The sequence below is a fragment of the Saimiri boliviensis genome, chromosome 2, assembly GCF_048565385.1.
Source record: "Saimiri boliviensis isolate mSaiBol1 chromosome 2, mSaiBol1.pri, whole genome shotgun sequence".
NCBI lineage: Eukaryota > Metazoa > Chordata > Mammalia > Primates > Cebidae > Saimiri > Saimiri boliviensis.
Genome location: NC_133450.1, coordinates 63,703,208 through 63,722,367, shown reverse-complemented (window position 1 = coordinate 63,722,367; position 19,160 = coordinate 63,703,208). Strand labels below are relative to the sequence as shown.

Sequence of the window (19,160 nt, the reverse complement as noted above, 5' to 3'; positions counted from 1 at the left end):
CCTTTTACCGATTACCACAGTGTCCTTTATAATTACCCTTACCTTTTTTGTCCAGGTCACGACTACATACTGCATTTAATTGTCATGACTGTTGACATTTTTGAAGCATATATATTCTGTTTTTTTTTTCTTATTGATATACTAATATCTGGTTTTTATTTTTGTTTTTGAAAAAAGCTGGGAGCAAGGTATGGTGGCATGTGGCTGTAGTCCCAGCTGTTGAGGCAAGAGGATCGCTTGAGCCCAGGAGTTTGAGGCCAGCCTGGGCAACATAGCAAAACGTCATCTCAAAAAAAAAAAAAAAAATAGAGAGATGGGACCAAATTATCACATATTTCATGTATTCTGAGACTTGTATTTTCACTTGAGTCCTTGAAGAATGTAAGAAGATATGGGTCTACCTTTCATAGTGCCCGGTATATTATAAACATTTAAATGTTTTTGAATAAATAAATGAATGCTTTTTAGTAATTTTATGATAGTACATTGTATATGTGTACTGTGATTATTTAATCTAGTGCTTCTCAAAAGTGTGGTTTAATGACCCTTGGGAGACCCTTTCAGGGAGTCCATAAGGCCAAAACTGCTTTTGGTAATACTGGTCAGATGATATTTGCCTTTTCACTGTGCCTATGTTATAGATGAGTAAGATCAGTGATGCATAAAGTGCTTGCATCTTGGCCTGAAACTCCACTAGTAGTCACTGCAGTTTTCACCACCATACACTTGTCATTTAAAAAAAGAAGTGCTACTTCCACTTAAGAATATCCTTGAGAGGCCGGGCATGGTGGCTCACCCCTGTAATCCCAGCACTTTGGGAGGCCGAGACGGGCGTATCACGAGGTCAAGAGATCAAGACCATCCTGGCCAACATGGCGAAACCCTGTCTCTACTAAAAATACAAAAATTAGCTGGGCATGGTGGCACGCGCCTGTAATCCCAGCTACTCGGGAGGCTGAGGCAGGAGAATTGCTTAAACCCGGGAGGCAGAGGTTGCAGTGAGCCGAGATTGTGCCACTGCACTCCAGCCTGGCAACAGAGCAAGACTCTGTCTCAAAAAAAAAAAAAGAATATCCGTGAGAGGCTGAGCATAGTGGCTCATGCCTATAGTCCCAACACTTTGGGAGGCCGAAGTGGGAGGATCACTTGAGGCCAGGAGTTTGAGACCAGCCTGGGCAACATAGCGAGACTCTGTCGCTACAAAGTATAAATGTATATTAAACAAAAGAAATTTTAAAGAGAATGTCTTTGAGGGACCAGACGTACTAGCTTATGCTTGTAATCCCAGCACTTTGGGAGGCTGAGGTGGGAGAGGATTGCTTGAGGCTAGGAGTCTGAGACTAGTCCAGGCAACATAGCAAGACCCTGTCTCTACAAAAAAGAAAAAAAAAATTCCTTAATGGAGTAGTAAAAGTTACTAAGTAATAAAAGTTACTAAGTTCTTTTAGTAAAAGTTTTTGAAAAATAATTTGGGTGGCGAGATGGGAAGTATTAATAAAGAACTTGTGTTGTGTACTAAAGCATAATGGCTGTTTCCAAGAAAAACACTTGTATGTTTATTTGAGTCATGAGTTAAACTAGCCACTTTTTTTTCTGGGAACACCTTTTTTTGTTTTTTTTTGAGTTTGGGTCTCTGTTGCCTAAGTTGGAGTGCAGGGACACAATCATATCACTACATCCTTGAACTTGTGGGTTCAAGTGACCCTTTTGCCTCAGCCTTCCTACCAGCTAGGACTACAGGTGTGTTTCCCCACATCTGGCTAATTTTTAATTATTTTTTGTAGAGACTGGGTCTTGCTATGTTGCCCATAGTGGTCTTGAACTGGCCTCAAGCAATCCTCTCACCTCCGGCTTTCAGGGTGCTAGAATTACAGGCATAAGCCACTGTGCCCAGTCTGGGACACCATTTTTATGTGAAATAATGACAGAGTTACTCAGATTTGGGTGTTTGGCAGACATTTTCCTGAAAATTAATAAACTGAGCCTGACACTCTAAAGAAAACAATTGACAGCATTTGTTGGCTTAAATCTGATAAAATTCTAACTTTCAAATGAAAATTAGAATTTTGGAAAACTTATACCCAGTACTGACATTGACAACTTAAACTTTTGAAAAGACTTTTGATAAGATTGGTGGTGATATTTGTAAATGTGATTTAAAAAATATTGTCAATGTTTGTAAGATCTGGATAACTTGGTGAACGAGTATTTTCCAAATAACCAATTAATTATGTCATAAAATAATACACAAATTAAAAGATCCATTCAAAGTTTAAGATACAGGGTGGGCACAGTGGCTCACTCCTATAATCTGAGAACTTTGGGAGGCTGAGGCAGGAGGATGGCTTGAGTCCAGGAGTTCAAGACTAGTCTGAATAACATAGTGAGACCTTGTCTCTACAAAAAATAAAAAATTAGCTGGGTATGTTGGTGCACATCTGTGGTCCCAGCTATTTAAGAGGCTGGGAGGTGGGAAGGTTGCCTGAACTGGGAGTTTGAGGCTACAGTGAGCAGTGGTCACATGACTGTACTCACGTAGGCAATAGAGCAAGACCCTGTCTCAAAAAAAGAAAAAACAAAAAAACCCACAAAGTGTGGATGCATCAAAAAAAATCTAATGTAACACAGTACAGAAAATCTATTGGTATGGTTTCAGATTCTACATTAAAACTAATCTTTAAGAAACAACCACTTTCTGAGTTTTAATGTAGTATCAAGGAATAATATTCATGAAAGAACTAATTACATATTTTTCCCTTTTCAACTCTACATGTCTGTAAGCCTGAATTTTCTTCGTATACTTTAACCAAAACAACATATTGCAAGAGAGTGAATGGAGAAGCAAATGTGAGAATCCAGCTGTCTTTGGTTGAGCTAGACATTAAAGAGATTTGCAAAAATACAAAATAATCCTACAGGCCAGGTGCAATGGCTCATGCCTGTAATCCCAGCACTTTGGGAGGCTGAGGAGGGCAGATTGCTTGACCCCAGGAGTTTGAGACCAGCTGGGGCAATATGGCAAGACCCCATTTTTACCAAAAAAAAAAAACAAAAACAAAAACCCAAAAATTAGCTGGGCGTGGTGGTGGGTGCTTGTAGTAGTCCCAGCTACTCAGAAGGGTGAGGTGGGAGGATTGCTTGAGCCTGGAACATTGAGCTGCAGTGAGCTTTGATTGCACCACTGCACGCCAGCTTGAGCAATGGAGCAAGACCCTGTCTCCAAAAAATAAAATAATGCCATTCTTACTGTCTTTTTTTGCTTTGGAAAATGTAATTTTTTTTTCTTTGTTTTGTAAGACTCTGTTAATGTTGCCATGTGGTTTTATTTGTATTATTTATTTTTATATATTTTTTGATACAAAGTCTTGCTCTGTCGCTCAGGCTGGAGTGCAATGGCGCAATCTCACTGCAGCCTCTGCCTCCTGGGTTCTGGTGGTTCTCCTGCCTCAGCTTCCTGAGTAGCTGGGATTACAGGCACGTGCCACCATGCCTGGGTACTTTTTGTATTTTTAGTAGAGACAGGGTTTCACTCTGTTGGCCAGGCTGGTCTTGAACTCCTGACCTCAGGTGATCCACCTGCCTTGGCCTCCCAAAGTGCTAGGATTACAGGTTTGAGCCACTGCGCCCAGCCAGTTTTGTTATTTTTTTAATTTATTTTTTATTTTTTATTTTTTTTGAGACGGAGTTTCACTCTTGTTACCAAGGCTGGAGTGCAATGGCATGATCTCGGCTCACCGCAACCTCCGCCTCCTGGGTTCAGGCAATTCTCCTGCCTCAGCCTCCTGAGTAGCTCGGATTACAGGCATGTGCCACCATGCCCAGCTAATTTTTTGTATTTTTAGTAGAGACGGGGTTTCACCATGTTGACCAGGATGGTCTCGATCTCTCGACCTCGTGATCCACCTGCCTCGGCCTCCCAAAGTGCTGGGATTACAGGCTTGAGCCACTGCGACCAGCCCAGTTTTGTTATTTTTTAATGAACAGATAAATATTTTTAAATTGCTTAGTGTTAATTTCTGATAAGGTAAACATTGATAAATATAACCCACAAAACCAAAAAGCTCTTTGGGACTCTCTAATTTTTAGAAGTCTAAGGCAGTCCTGAGATAAATGTATGAGAACTACTGATTTAATCATTCCATTGACTAGATTTTCAAGTTTTATCCAGTTTTTTTACTATTATAAACATTGCTGCAATGTACTATTGTACTTTTTTTTACACATTTATGATTGCTTCAGTAGGATAAATTTCTAGAAGTAGAAATACTGTATCAAGTGACAAGAAAATTTTTATTTTTAGATGTTAGCAAATTGCCTTTTAACATTGTTGCACTAATTTTCTCACAGACAATGGAGGAAGTTACTCTTTCCCCATGTATGTCATTGCCAATCTCATAGATTAAAACAATTATGTTTTTTATATTTTGTACTTTTTGAAAATTAGTAAAATTAAGTAGCTTTTCATGGCCAGTAGTTATTTGTCTTTCTTATTTTTTAAATTGCCTTTTTAAGTATTTTGACCTTTTTCATATGTTGATTATCTTTTTCTTAACTAATTTAGAAGAGCTCTTAGGAAAAAATAGTTTTTGTTGGTCATAGTGCTGAAAATATTTTTCTTAGTTTCTTTTTTTTTCTTTTCAGTTTCTGATTTAATGGATTTAAAATGTCAAAGGGAGATTTTCTTTATTCATGTTGCTGCGTTTATTTATCTTTCCCATTATGGTTTTTGGGCCTCACCTACTCCAAATTATAAAAATATGTATCTTTATTTTCTTTTCCTGATTGGTGATTTTTAACCAGTTGATGTCTTGTTTTGGCAGACTCAAGTGATCCTCAGACTCAGCCTTCTGAGAAGCTGGGACTATAGGAGTGTGCTGCCACTCCTGGCCTTTTTTCTTTCTTTTTTTTTTTTTTCCTGAGACAGGGTCTCACTTTGTCACCCAGGCTGGAGTGCGGTGGCCTGCAGCCTTGTCCTCCCAGGCTCAAGTGATCCTCCCACTTTAGCCACTGGAGTAGCTGGGACTACAGATGCATGACACCATGCCTGGCCTTTTTTTTTTTTTTTCTTTTTTCTTTTTGTGGAGATGAAGTCTTACTATATTGCCCAGGCTAATCTCAAACTCAAGTGATCTTCCTGCCTTGCAAAATGCTAGGATTATACAAAAGCATGTCTTTTTTTTTTTTAAATTCTAGGATTATAAATGTGAGCCACTGTGCCCAGCCTCCCAGCTAATTTTTAAATTATTCATGGAGTCAGAGTCAACCTGTACTGCCCAGGCTGGTCTTGGAACTCCTGACCTCAAGGCGTCCTCCCACCTTGGCCTCCCAAAGTGCTAGGATTATATAATAGGTATGAGCTACTGTGCCTGGCCAACCAGTTTGATTTAAATCAAACCCATCCTAGATGATGTGTGACAGCTCAATTTTAATACTAATCTAAATAGGACCTATAATTGCATGTAATGGAAACTTGATTAATTAATTTCAGAGGAAAATCAGTTTAAAGATGATGGCCATTGTTTTAACCCCTAATATTAACATTTCCTTTTGTCTGTTATTTTTCTTTAGCTGAGGAAACGTGTGAAGCTTGAAGGGAAAGAACTTGAGGAATACTTGGAAAAAGAGAAACTAAAGAAAGAAGCTGCTAAAAAGCTTGAGCAGTCAAAAGAGTGAGTGATTTTCAGACGATTATAAGTTTATGGATGCAATTTGAGAATAATGTGTCTTTGACTTAAATGTTTCATTGAAAATATTTTTTAAATTTTCATAAGACTTAATTTTGTTACAGGCATCTTTCAAATGGCTGGAATACCAGATCCTGTCAGTGCTAATATTATTATGCATTTATTTGTTATGCTTTATAAAATGTCAGTCCAATAATATTGAATGTTATTTCAGTCACGTGTCACTTAACAATGGGGATACGTTCTGAGAAAAGTGTCCTTAGAATTTAGTCATTGTGTGAACATTAGGAAGTGTGTTTATACAAACCTTGATGGTATAGCCTACTATGTATCCAGGGTATGTGATATGGCCCATTGTTCCTAGGCTACAAACCTTTACAGCATGTTACTCTACTGAATACTACAGGCCAGGCATCCCCAAACTTTTTACACAGGGGGCCAGTTCACTGTCCCTCAGACCGTTGGAGGGCCGCCACATACTGTGCTCCTCTCGCTGACCATCAATGAAAGAGGTGCCCCTTCCTGAAGTGCAGTGGGGGGCCGGATAAATGGCCTCAGGGGGCCGCATGTGGCCTGCGGGCCGTAGTCTGGGGACGCCTGCTATAGGCCATTGTAACACAGCGTTAAGTACTGTATTTATGGCCAGGCGTGGTGGCTCACGCCTGTAATCCCAGCACTTTGGGAGGCCGAGGCGGGTGGATCACGAGGTCAAGAGATCGAGACCATCCTGGTCAACATGGTGAAACTCTGTCTCTACTAAAAATACAAAAAATTAGCTGGGCATGGTGGCACGTGCCTGTAATCCCAGCTACTCAGGAGGCTGAGGCAGGAGAATTGCCTGAACCCAGGAAGTGGAGGTTGCGGTGAGCCGAGACCGCACCATTGCACTCCAGCCTGGGTAACGAGCGAAACTCCGTCTCAAAAAAAAAAAAGTACCGTATTTGTGTATCTAAATGTATCTAAGCATAGAAAAGGTACAGTAATCTTATAGACCACTGTTGTATGTGTGGCCCATTGTTGTTGACTGACATAACTGTATATTATCATTTGAGTTAATATTGAATTTTAGTATTGATTCAGTAATAAATTTATACATATTAATTTAAAATATCTTTGAAACTTTATGACCTTGATCTATTCTAAAATCCTCCTAGGGCAGATATAGATTCCAGTGATGAGAGTGACATTGAGGAAGATATTGACCAGCCATCAGCTCATAAGACGAAGCATGACTTGATGATGAAAGGTGAAGGCAGTCGTAAAGGAAGTTTTTTCAAACAGGCAAAAAAGTCTTATCCTATGTTTCCTGCCCCAGAAGAAAGAATTAAATGGGATGAATATGGAGAGATTATCAAGTATGTGAGCAAAACAAACTTTTCTCTCTTACAAATTGGAGGTATTAACTGTGTTATTTCCCTTCAGTGGATTTGATCTTTCTAGTCATATATACTTGGTTAACTTCTGAGTACCTCAGCCTGAAGACAGAGAAGACTTGTAATTTGAAACATAAAAATAGAGATGCTGAGGAACAACTAGAGAATATTAAAACTGGCAGTGTTATTACTTAGTTGTATAAACAGTTTAAAAACATGATCAAGACTTTTTTCCCCACTTAAAAAGAGAGGAAGATGTAGGATAGGAATAACTTTGGCACTGTGAGTGGTGGCTCATGCTTGTGATCCTAACACTTTGGAAGGCCAAGATGGGAGGATCACTTGAGCTCAGGAATTGGCAATATAGTGAGACCCCCATCTCTATCTTCAAAAAAGTAAAAGAACTTTGGGTGGCTGGTGATCACATTACCAATGGATTATGTCTTAAATATTATACAGGTTTTTTGAGATTAAGAGAAATATGAGATAGTATGGAGTGGAACCATGGAAAATCTACAAAATCTATACTTAGCATTAGAAAAACAACTGAAATCACATGTTGTCATTGCAAATTTGAAAACTCTACCATCCTGGGTAAAAAAAGTCTTTCAGGATTCTTTTTTCCCTGGTAAATGTAAAATGTATAATGCAGTGTTTTTCACTATCTGGTTCCTCCCTACTTTTCCATCATGTTTCTGTATATTTCAGTGTGTGTTTCCTCTCTGGTGGTATAAGCCTTCTCTGTTTCCTTCTGCTTGGTTTCTTTTTTCTTTCGGCTTGGTTTTTTTAATGTCATGTCTTTGCACATGCTTTTTCTTCAGCCCTGTTTCACCTTCCATCCCAGATTTCCAGGTGCCGAATCTGGCCTCAGAAACTATAGAAACTTTTCCTGTCTTCCAACACAATCAGGTCCCTCTCTTGTATTTTGTTTGTACGTCTATAATGCCCTCTTGAGCATATAGTGGATTTAGGTCATTACTGGGCTTAATTAGGAAATTTCCAGCCAAGCGTGGTGTCTCACACCTGCAAACCATTGCTTTGGGATGCTGAGATGGGAGTATCACTTGAGCCCAAGAGTTTGAGGCTGCAGTGACCTAACGATTGTGCCACTGTACTGTATAGCCTGGGTGACAGAGTAAGAACCCTGTCTCTTAAAAACAAAATAAAGAAAAAAGAAAAATCCACTGTCTATTTGGCCCTCAAACCATAGGGAGGAAACATAACAACATTGATTGAGCTTGCTTACCATTCCACTTAACAAGTGGCCAGTCCGTTTAAGATACGGACAGTAATCTTTAGCTTCAATTCCCTTAGCTAAAAAATGGGGATAAGAATTAAATGAGGTCATGTGTTTAAGGTACTTAGCCTAGAACCTGACTCATGGTAAATGTGCTTTAAGTGGTTGCCACTGCTCTTGTTATTATGTGGATTACACGTGGAGATACTGGACTCCAGGGACTAAGAAGCTGCTGCAGCAATCTGGGTCTTGGGAAATAGAGGCTGGGATTTTCAGAGAGGAATGTGTGAGTGGATTTGTGGATGGGACAAAGACAATTACAAGAGGCTAAAAGATGTTAAAGTATGATTATATTAAAAAGTAGAACACTCTGATATTGGAAGTAAAAATGGGAAGATAGATGTGTTAATAGAACATTGAAATCAAGATGAAGGCTTATGAGGAAGCTAATGAGTTTGTGTCTTGGTTTTCTTGATAATGTGGAAATGAAGAGGTATCCACTTTCTTTGGATAGAGAGGAAATAATGGGGTCTTAAGGACATGAGAGGAGTTCTGAGATTTGCAAATATTAGGAATTAGCAAAGGAAACCACAGAAATCAAGAAAATCAATTGAAAAGTATACAGGGTTGGTTGCAGTGGCTTGTGCCTGTAGTCCCAGCTATTTGGGAGGCTAAGTTAGGAGTGATTGCTTGATACCTAGAGTTCAAGACTACAAACCTGGGTAACATTGTGAGACCCTGCCACTTTAATTAGAAAAAAAACAGGACCAGATTGTAACAGTACTTGTGATAGCCACTAAGAGCATCTAATGACCTGCCCATTATGTGGGCTAGTGCCTTTCACTAGCCCACACTGTGTGTTTTAAAGAACACTTGTATATGGTTATGAAAAACGTAATAAATACAGTCATTTGGTAATTGATATTATGAAATAGCATTGGCTTTGGATCAAATGTATATTTAAATCTTGAGATACGTGAGGACTTCAAAAATTATGCCACCTACTAGTTAGTTATATATGTTATGTAGTATTAGCTTCGTTTTTACTACTTCTAATTAGAGACTTATTATTTAGACCAGAGGATTTCTTGGTGCCAGAGCTTCAAGCTACTGAAGAAGAAAAAAGCAAATTAGAATCTGGTTTGACAAATGGAGATGAACCCATGGATCAGGATTTATCTGATGTTCCTACTAAATGTATTTCTACAACAGAGTCTATTGAAATAAAGTAAGTGGTTTATTTTGAAAATAGATTATAAGATAAAATTTCAAGCAGTTGAATTATGTAATTCACATTATTTCAAGCAAAATGTCTGAATATTCTTTAGTAAGTTTGTGCTTTTAAAATTTCATTTCTTTTTGTATGAAGAGACTTGTGAAGTATGGTGGCATGGTATTTTCTCTTCATTAATGGTATGTGAATGCCAAAGTAATTGAATTGGTGATGCTGGGGGTGGGGGCTTAGATTGTAACATTAAATTGTACATTTATGTGAGAAAATATTATTTTTGGCCTGTTTAGTCTGTAAGCAGGTGAAAGGGAATAGTGTATGTAACTCACAATTTAATTTTTCTGGGTAATTGCTTGTTTCATAAAATATACTCGTTGACTTAAACATCTCTAGTACCCTCATGTCTAAAAAATACTGTTGTGATCTGAAGTAGTTAAGAAACCTTTTTTCCCCCTTCTACTTAGTTAAATATTACCAGCAAATGATCATTTTGGAATCTTTTTTAAATCATCAGAGAACAAAGTGTTTTATTTGTCCAGTAATATCATTTAGTATATATTTTTGAGTGTGGATAAGGTCTAAATAATACAGATAGGTCCAGGCAAGGTGGCTCATGCCTATAATCCCAGCACTTTGTTAGGCCAAGGTAGGTGGATTACTTGAGATCAGGAGTTTGAGACCAGCCTGGTCAACATGGTGAAACTCCATCTCTACTAAAAATTCAAAATCGTCCCAGCATGGTGGAGCACGCCCATAATCCCAGTTACTTGGGAGGCCAAGGCAGGAGAATTGCTTGAACCCAGCAGGTAGAGGTTGCAGTGAGCCAAGATCATGCCACTGCACTCTAGCCTGGGCAAAAGATTGAGATTCCATCTCAGAAAAAATAAATAAAAATAAATAAATAATACAGATAATATAATGTGTATTTCTCAAATCCTAGTTTTATATATTGTATACATGATAAAAGCCATCTTTTTTAGAATTATGAGAGAAGTAATACTGAATAATCATATTTAATTACAGAGCCCGTGTTACCTACATAGACTATGAAGGACGCTCTGATGGGGATTCCATTAAAAAAATCATTAATCAGATGAAACCACGACAGTTGATCATCGTCCATGGCCCACCAGAGGCCAGTCAAGATCTGGCAGAGTGCTGTCGTGCCTTTGGTGGGAAAGATATTAAAGTGTACATGCCAAAGCTACATGAAACAGTTGATGCCACTAGTGAAACTCACATCTACCAGGTAAACATACCAGGAGTTGCCACTGAGTAGAAATAAGTACTTTTTGTTGCAGCTTAGGACAGATACATTAGAAATACAAAGATGTGTGAGACAGACATGGATGGTCTCCTGCCGTCTCAGACTTGATAGGGTAAGGGGCTTAGAACAAGGAAATACCATTTATCACGTTGTTGTGCCACTGAGAGAAGTATAGGATGCTATAAGAGTATCAAGAGGGGAAACCACTCACATTTAGAGGTTTAGAAAGGGTTTGCTGCAGAAAGTGATGTGTGATGTTTAGATGGGTTGCCAGAACAGATAAAGTAGGAAAGGCAGGGAAGAAAATTCCAGGCCGAAGGAACCATATTTGCAAAAGTACAGAGGTGAGGAAAATAAAAGAATTCAAAAGTTTTAGAAAAATTCCCAGATATCAGGGTTCTACTCCTAATTGGAACAAATGGAGATGGATACCAAATACAGGACTAGCACAGTACAGGGATGAACTCTGTCTGATAATGGTAGCTGGTGTCAGTTTAAGGCCGGAGTGATGTCTATATCTGGAAGAAATGGGTGCGAACATACCAGACAGGAAATTTATTCTGGGCAGAGTAAGAGGAAGCAACATTCCAAGAATATGGAGATGTGAAACAGTATGGTATATTCAGGAAAGGACAAGCAGTTCAGTAACTACTGAAGTATGCCAAGTACTAGAGGATGGGACCAGTCAGTGGTTCTCAACCTTGACTGCACATGAGAATCATCTGGGGAGCTTTGTAAGGGTCAGAGGGACTCAGTGCTCTGGTCTTAATCTTACCAGTTATATTAGAGGTCCTGATTTAATTGTTTTATTTGCCACGTGATTTCATTGTGTAGTCAGGGTTAAGAATCTCTATTTTGGAAAGTAGACTGGGGCCTAATGATCTACAGGTCATGAGGTCATTGCAGGTCGTTGTGAGGCTCAGATGAGTGAAAGATTTTCCAATTTTAATATATTACCAGAATTAGAACATGATAATAGGTTATATTTAATTTGTTAATCTGTATTCTGTGAGTTTTATTTCTCTCCCCCTCCTTTGCATATCTAGGTGAGATTAAAAGACTCACTTGTCAGCTCTCTTCAGTTTTGTAAGGCAAAAGATGCTGAATTGGCTTGGATAGATGGTGTCTTAGATATGAGAGTTTCCAAAGTGGACACAGGGGTTATTTTAGAAGAAGGAGAACTAAAGGATGATGGAGAAGACTCAGAAATGCAAGTGGATGCTCCCTCGGATGCCAGCGTTATAGCACAACAAAAGGCCATGAAAAGTCTGTTCGGAGATGATGAAAAAGAAACAGGTGAAGAAAGTGAGATCATTCCTACTTTGGAACCCTTGCCACCTCATGAGGTAAAAAAAGCATGTGCTTTTTTGATTTCTTCCTGAATTTGTCATCCTTCTAGTTTTCATATCTTTTGAGTTTTTTCCCCCACTCCAAAACTAAGTGCGTCTATGGAACCGCTTATATTTTTAACCATTTAAAATACGTGTCAGCTGGGAGCAGTGATTCACGCCTGTAATCCCAGCACTTTAGGGAGGCTAAGGTGGGAGAATTGCTTGAGGCCAGGAGCTCTAGATCAGCCTGATTAACACAGTGACACCCTGTCTCTACCAAATATGGCAAAAACCTAGCCAGGCGTGATGGCGTGCGCCTTAGTCTCAGCTAAGTAGGCTGAGGCAGGAGGATTGCTTGATGTCAGGAGTGCAAGACTACAGTGAGCCATGATTGTGCCACTGCATCCAGCCTGTATGATAGAGCAAGACCCTGTCTTGAAAATAAAATAGGTTTCACATGTAGGCTGATTTTGGAGTTTTAAAAAGAACTCGTGACATGTTTCTGTGTATATGTCTTTGTGTATATATCAATTGTATATCAGTTCTATACAGCTAAGGAATGAAATATCTTTAGCAAGTCTTTTAAGGTACATAATTGTTTCATGATTTGTTTTTTGGTATAGATTTTTAAATATTAAGTTTGATGATTGTGAGGATCACCTGCCTGCTTCCAGTCAGGAGATTTATACTAGTTTTCTTTTCTTTCTTTCTTTCTTTTTTTTTTTTTTGAGACAGAGTTTCACTCTTGTTGCCCAGGCTGGAGTGCAGTGGTGCGATCTCGGCTCACCGCAACCTCTGCCTTCCAGGTTCAAGCAGTTCTCCTGCCTCAGCCTCCCGAGTAGCTGGGATTACAGGCTTGTGCCACCACACCTGGCTAACTTTTATTTTTAGTAGAGATGGAGTTTCACCATGTTGGTCAGGCTGGTCTCGAACTTCTGACCTTCTGATCCGCCTGCCTCAGCCTCCCAAAGTGCTGGGATTACATGCGTGAGCCACCCCTCCCGACCTGAGATTTATAGTTTTCTAAGAAAGTCATACTTCTTTGTTTGTTTGTTTGTTTGAGAAGGAGTCTCGCTTTGTTGCCCAGGCTGGAGTGCAGTGGTGCAGTCTCAGCTCACTGCAACCTCCACCTCCAGGTTCAAGTGATTCTCCTGCCTCAGCCTCCTGAGTAGCTGGGATCATAGGCACCTGCCACCATCCTCGGCTAGTTTTTGTATTTTTAGTAGAGATGGGGTTTCACCATGTTAGTCAGGCTGGTCTTGGACTCCTGACCTCAGGTGATCTACCCACCTTGGCCTCCCAAAGTGCTGGGATTAAGGCATGAGTCACTCCACCCAGCCGAAAGTCATACTGTTGCACTCCATTTTTTAATGTTGTTCATTCAGTTGAAATAACTTTTGGTTTTGATATAGTTAGAAATCTTTAAGTTTAGATATAATTTAGTCTAGCATTTACATATTCTTGAAAGATATCTAGTTAATTAGCAAAGGCTCTAGGTAATTAAACTTGGGAAAATATTAAAGCTATGAATCATACATGCATGTCAAGTGATGTTTTTAGCCCTACTATGAAATTCAGAATAGAGGAACAGTCTCTGTTGCCGGATTCCTTTCTAGTACAACCCTCAAAATTGGGAGGAGGAATTAGAATATTTTTTTCTTCTGTGCTAAAGTTAGTGCTCTTCAAAGTATCAAAGCAGAAAGCAGCAGCGTTAGGCAGTAACCACTTTCCTTGCTGATTGTAGAACCTGTGGCATCCATTGCATTTGCTCTGAGGAAGGAGAGACAGGGAAAGTGGGATAAGGGAGGAACTGGCCTTTGAAGTAAGCAAACAACTGGGATCTAGAAAATGAATTTTTGGTTCAGTCCTGCCCGTGGCACTCTAGTTGACCCCCTTAGGCAAGTGGGTGAGTGAAGCATAACCTTACGCAATGTCTCTGTTATGATGAGGCCTGACTAATAAAACTGATTGTGAAACAGAAAATGTGAAGGGCTTTGTAATGTTAAATAATGGGGTAAAATTTAGAATAACAACTTGGAATGTGATTTACGGTCTTGAAATGATCTGTCAGAGGACTTCAGGGAATAATAGAAAATCTCTTAGAGATCATGTAGTATTTTACTTTATTCAGTACAGTTGTGTGTCTGATGTTTCACTTGAAGTTATTCTTTCCCCTTTGACCTTATCTAAGGTTCCTGGACATCAGTCAGTTTTTATGAATGAACCAAGACTGTCAGACTTCAAACAAGTTCTTTTACGGGAGGGAATTCAAGCTGAATTTGTAGGAGGTGTACTTGTTTGCAACAATCAAGTAGCAGTCCGTAGAGTAAGTGTGTTTCAATAAGGGCTGAATTGAACACATACCTCTGATGTTTTGTCATTTTGAAATTCTGTAATTCTTGATTGGTATTTTCACAAAACTGTAAGATCAGTAATTTATATTCATGATGATGACCTGGAAGGATTATAAAAGTCTTATTGACCTGAAGGCTTATGGAAGACTCTTGAAAAAATGATACATAATTTTATTGTAAATTTTAATTATTTGAATCCTCTGACATTTATATATCTATGTAAAATTTATGACTTCAGTATTATATCCATATGCTGTGAATCAGAGAAACCCATGTCCTGACCAATCATAAAGTAATCTATTTCATATTATTTCAGTTACTATGTCTGCATATTAATGAATAGAAAATGTACTAAAGAATTTTTTTTGTTTGGTTTTTAGACGGAAACTGGACGCATTGGATTAGAAGGCTGCCTTTGTCAAGATTTTTATAGGATAAGAGACCTTTTATATGAACAATATGCCATTGTGTAAAGGACATGATGTCAAGAAGTATCTGCTTGACCTTTCTAAGGAGAAAGGATTCTTACCTTACTCTGAGCTTTTGATGTTTTGTTTTGTAAGATACGAAAAGAATCTGCCAGAAAAACTTACATGTATTAGGTTTTTAAAAATGTAAATAGAGAACATTTTGCAAATGCTCATAAGAGCATTCTATCTTTTGGCTTCCAGAGTGATAGAGCTCCAACAGGCATACAGGCCCAAGAGTTAAAGGTGATTGGTTTTCTTTGCATACTCCTTGTTCTAGAAGGGCTTTTTACTTGAATAAAACAATGCAACTTAGCAAACCAATTCATGGCCTTAGAGAAACATTTTTGCATGGGTTCTTACAAACTGTTATATTTTCTGGAATGATAAGTAAGAATTATTTTGAAAAGACATGCTCCAAAAAAGAAAACAAAACTGTTAAAACAATTTTTTGAAGCTTATTTTAAAAAGCATACGTGCTATGACTCCTTCCAATTTGAATATGCAGTTGTTTTCACAGCCAGGATATCTGTTTTCTGCTCATATTTCCCAGTGATTCACTCGATGGTAAGGTAGTACACATTTCATTCAGAAATCAATTTTTATTTCTCCCGTATCTTGTTTTATCAAGATTTTGTTGCATTTTAATTTAAAGTATAGCACCATCATTTCAATATACATAATTTAAAAGAACTCCTTGGTGCAATATAGTCTTAAGAGTTCTGCATACATTTTAGAAACATCTTTACCATCAGTTAGGTTCTGTATTAAACTGTTTAGTGCTCTGTTTTTTTTTCTTTTGTTTTGTTTTTGTTTTTGTGGTGGAGTCTAGCTCTGTTGCACAGGCTGTAGTGCAGTGGCATGATCTTGGCTCACTGCAACCTTTGCCTCCCGGGTTGAAGCAATTCTCCTGCCTCAGCCTCCTGAGTAGCTGGGATTGCAGGCACCTGCCACCATGTCCAGCTGATTTTTGTATTTTTAGTAGAGATGAGGTTTCACTGTCTTGGCCAGGCTGGTCTTGAACTCCTGACCTTGTGATCTCTCCGCCTCAGCCTTGCAAAGCGCTAGGATTACAAGCATAAGCCACTGTGCCCGGCCAAGTGCTCTGTTTTTAGGAAAACAAATGTTGAACCTCACACTTTTATGAGATGACGATATAATTTAATTAAAAGGTGTAAATGTTTTCGTCTCTTAGGCTTGCTCTCTCCTAAGGTCACCCAAGCAGTGGTTGGATTTTATACACCTTACTACTAAAATAATACTGAAGTTGGATAAGGTTTTCCTTTCTGTGTTCATGTCTTTTTTGTGATTAACCACTCTGATATAGTATAAACCAGCAGTGAAAACCATGTTGCCCTATTGTAATCCACTGATGCTTTTTTAGAAAGTAGTTTAATCGTGGCAGACCTTGATGTTTATTTCTCAAATGGTTAAGCCCTCCTCTTTACCCTTAGTTTTTTGTTTTTGTTTTGTTTTTGTTTTTCTTTTTGTTTTTGAGACAGAGTCACCCAGGCTGGAGTGCAGTGGTGAGATTTCGGCTCACTGTAACCTTTGCCTCCAGGGTTCAAGTGATTATCCCACCTCAGCCTCCCAACTAGCTGGGACTGCAGGTGTGCACCATTACACTTGGCTAATTTTTGTATTTTTAGTAGAGACAGGGTTTCACCATGTTGGCCAGGCTTGTCTCAAACTTCTGAGCTCAAGCAATCCACCCACCTATGCCTCCCAAAGTTCTGGGGTTACAGGCATGAGCCACAATGCCTGGCTTACTCTTGGATTTTTGGGAGAATCAGTCTTCTTATTTAACTATGTATAGAACAACCCAGTAATATCAGACTTGAATTACTATTTCATTCTGTTTCAAATGCTTCCAAAGCTTCTATTGTAGAGTATAGTGTTAATGCAAAGTTTATAGACTTTCGATATGGAAAACCAGATACACAAAACAATGTTATAAAAGGCAAATATAAAGAGTATATATATATATATATATATATATATATTTTTTTTTTTTTTTTTTTTTTTTTGAGACGGAGTTTCGCTCTTGTTACCCAGGCTGGAGTGCAATGGCGCGATCTCGGCTCACCGCAACCTCCGCCTCCTGGGTTCAGGCAATTCTCCTGCCTCAGCCTCCGGAGTAGCTGGGATTACAGGCACGCACCACCATGCCCAGCTATTTTTTTTGTATTTTTAGTAGAGACGGGGTTTCACCATGTTGACCAAGATGGTCTCGATCTCTTGACCTTGTGATCCACCCGCCTCGGCCTCCCAAAGTGCTGGGATTACAGGCTTGAGCCACCGCGCCCGGCCGAGTATATATATTTTTTAGTGCTTTGAAAAAATTTCACTTAAATTCTTATTACTGTATAGATTAAGCCCCATAGTGTTATTTATATTCCAAGGGAAAGGAAATCTGAATTTGTTTTATGGTTTAAAGTATCTGGTTTACATATTATATTGTAATACTGATATGGTTTGGTTGTGTTCCCACCAAATTGAATTGTGTTAATAGTTTCTATAATCCCCACGTGTTGTGGGAGGGACCCAGTGGGAAGTAATTTAATCATGGTGACGGTTACCCTCATGCTGTTCTTGTGATGGTGAGTTCTCATGAGATCTGATGGTTTTATGAGGGGATTTCCCCGCTTTTGCTTGGCACCACTTCTTCCTGCTGCCATGTGAAGAAGGACATGTTTGCTTCCCATTCCACCATGATTCTAAGTTTCCTGAGGCCTCCCCATCCCTGTGGAACTGTGAGTCAATTAAACCTCTTTCCTTTATAAATTACCCACTCTTGGGCAATTCTTTATAGCAGCATGAGAGCACACTAATATGAATACCAATATTGTAAAATTGTTTCTTGCCTAACTTTTTTGTTGTCCTAGGAAGAGGAATTAAATTTTCAAGTACTGCTTTAAGATGGCTGTGCTAAATAATAATCATTTCAAGAGCAATGCGTTTCACCTGTTTCTAGATAACACTATTACTAAAATTCCTTAAATGAAAACTTTGTTTTAGCTTCAGTTACTTCAGAAAAATATAAATTTTAAAAATGACTGAGGCTGGGCATGGTGGCTCATGCCTGTAATCCTAGCACTTAGGGAGGCTGAAGCAGGTGGATCACCTGACATCAGGTGTTTGAGACCAGTCTGGGCAACCTGGTGAAACCCCATCTCTACTAAAAATACAAAAATTAGCTGGGTGTGGTGGTGGGTGCCTGTGTTCCCAGCTATTTGGGAGACTGAGGCAAGAGAACCACCTCAACCTGGGAGGCAGAGGTTGCAGTGAGCCAAGATTGCACCATTGCACTCCAGCCTGGGCGACAGAGCGAGACTCTTGTCTTAGAAAAAAAAAATGACTATGAGATAAATCATGAACTCAGAGGAATTTTCAGATCTTTATTATTTAGAAGCAAGAATAGGTAAAACATTTGGGCTATCAACTGATAACTGCAAATAATTTGGCTAAAAAAATTTGATTATAGTTATTTGTTGTGGTAGGATTATAAATGTCAAATATCATTGCAAACATTTCTGTATTTTTAGAAATCTCTTATGTGGCCTGAAATAGAAGTGAGGAAATCGTTTTTTAAGGTGAGCCATTTGCCCTTTTAAAAAAATTGAGATACAGTTTACATACCATAAAATTCACTCTTTTAAAGTGTACAATGGTTTTAGTATATTTACAGAGTTGTACAACTATTACCACTATATAATCCCATAACATTTTCATCATTCCAAAAAGAAACACCATACCCACTAGCAGTCACTCCTCATGCCCCCTTCCTGTGACCCCTGGCAACCATTAATCTACTTTCTTTCTCTTTGAATTTGTGTTTTCTGGACATTTCATGCAAATTGAATAATACAATATATGATCTTTTATGTCTGACTTCTTTCACTTAGCATGTTTTCAGAGTGTATCAATGTTGTAGCATGTATCAATATCCTTTTTGTGACTGAATATTATTCCATTGAATGGATATATTATATTTTATTTATCCATTCATCCATTGATGTACATTTGAGTTGATTCCAAATTCTGGCTGTTAGGAAGAATGCTGCTGTGACCATTCATTCATGTTTAAGTTTTTTTTGTACAAATGTGTGTTCAATTTTCTTGGGTATATATCTAAGAATAGAATTGCTGGATCATGCGGTAATTCTTCTTAACCTTTTGAGGAGCTGCCAGGCTCTTTTCCAAAGTGGCTACACCA

General features: G+C 38.7%; 1 protein-coding gene across 6 annotated transcripts in view; it reads left to right on the top strand.

Moving 5' to 3' along the window:
• Positions 1–18,828, top strand: part of CPSF2 (cleavage and polyadenylation specific factor 2) — a 47,797-nt gene extending 28,969 nt beyond the window's left edge. For all 6 annotated transcript variants that reach the window (XM_074393456.1, XM_039469225.2, XM_039469226.2 and 3 more), the window contains 7 exons: positions 5,569–5,669; positions 6,839–7,039; positions 9,370–9,522; positions 10,549–10,774; positions 11,839–12,138; positions 14,315–14,449; positions 14,858–18,828. In XM_074393456.1, coding sequence (XP_074249557.1) covers positions 5,569–5,669; positions 6,839–7,039; positions 9,370–9,522; positions 10,549–10,774; positions 11,839–12,138; positions 14,315–14,449; positions 14,858–14,950 — 1,209 coding nt within the window. In that variant the 3' untranslated portion in view covers positions 14,951–18,828. The remainder of the gene's footprint in view (positions 1–5,568; positions 5,670–6,838; positions 7,040–9,369; positions 9,523–10,548; positions 10,775–11,838; positions 12,139–14,314; positions 14,450–14,857) is intronic.
• The last annotated feature ends 332 nt before the right edge of the window (positions 18,829–19,160 follow it).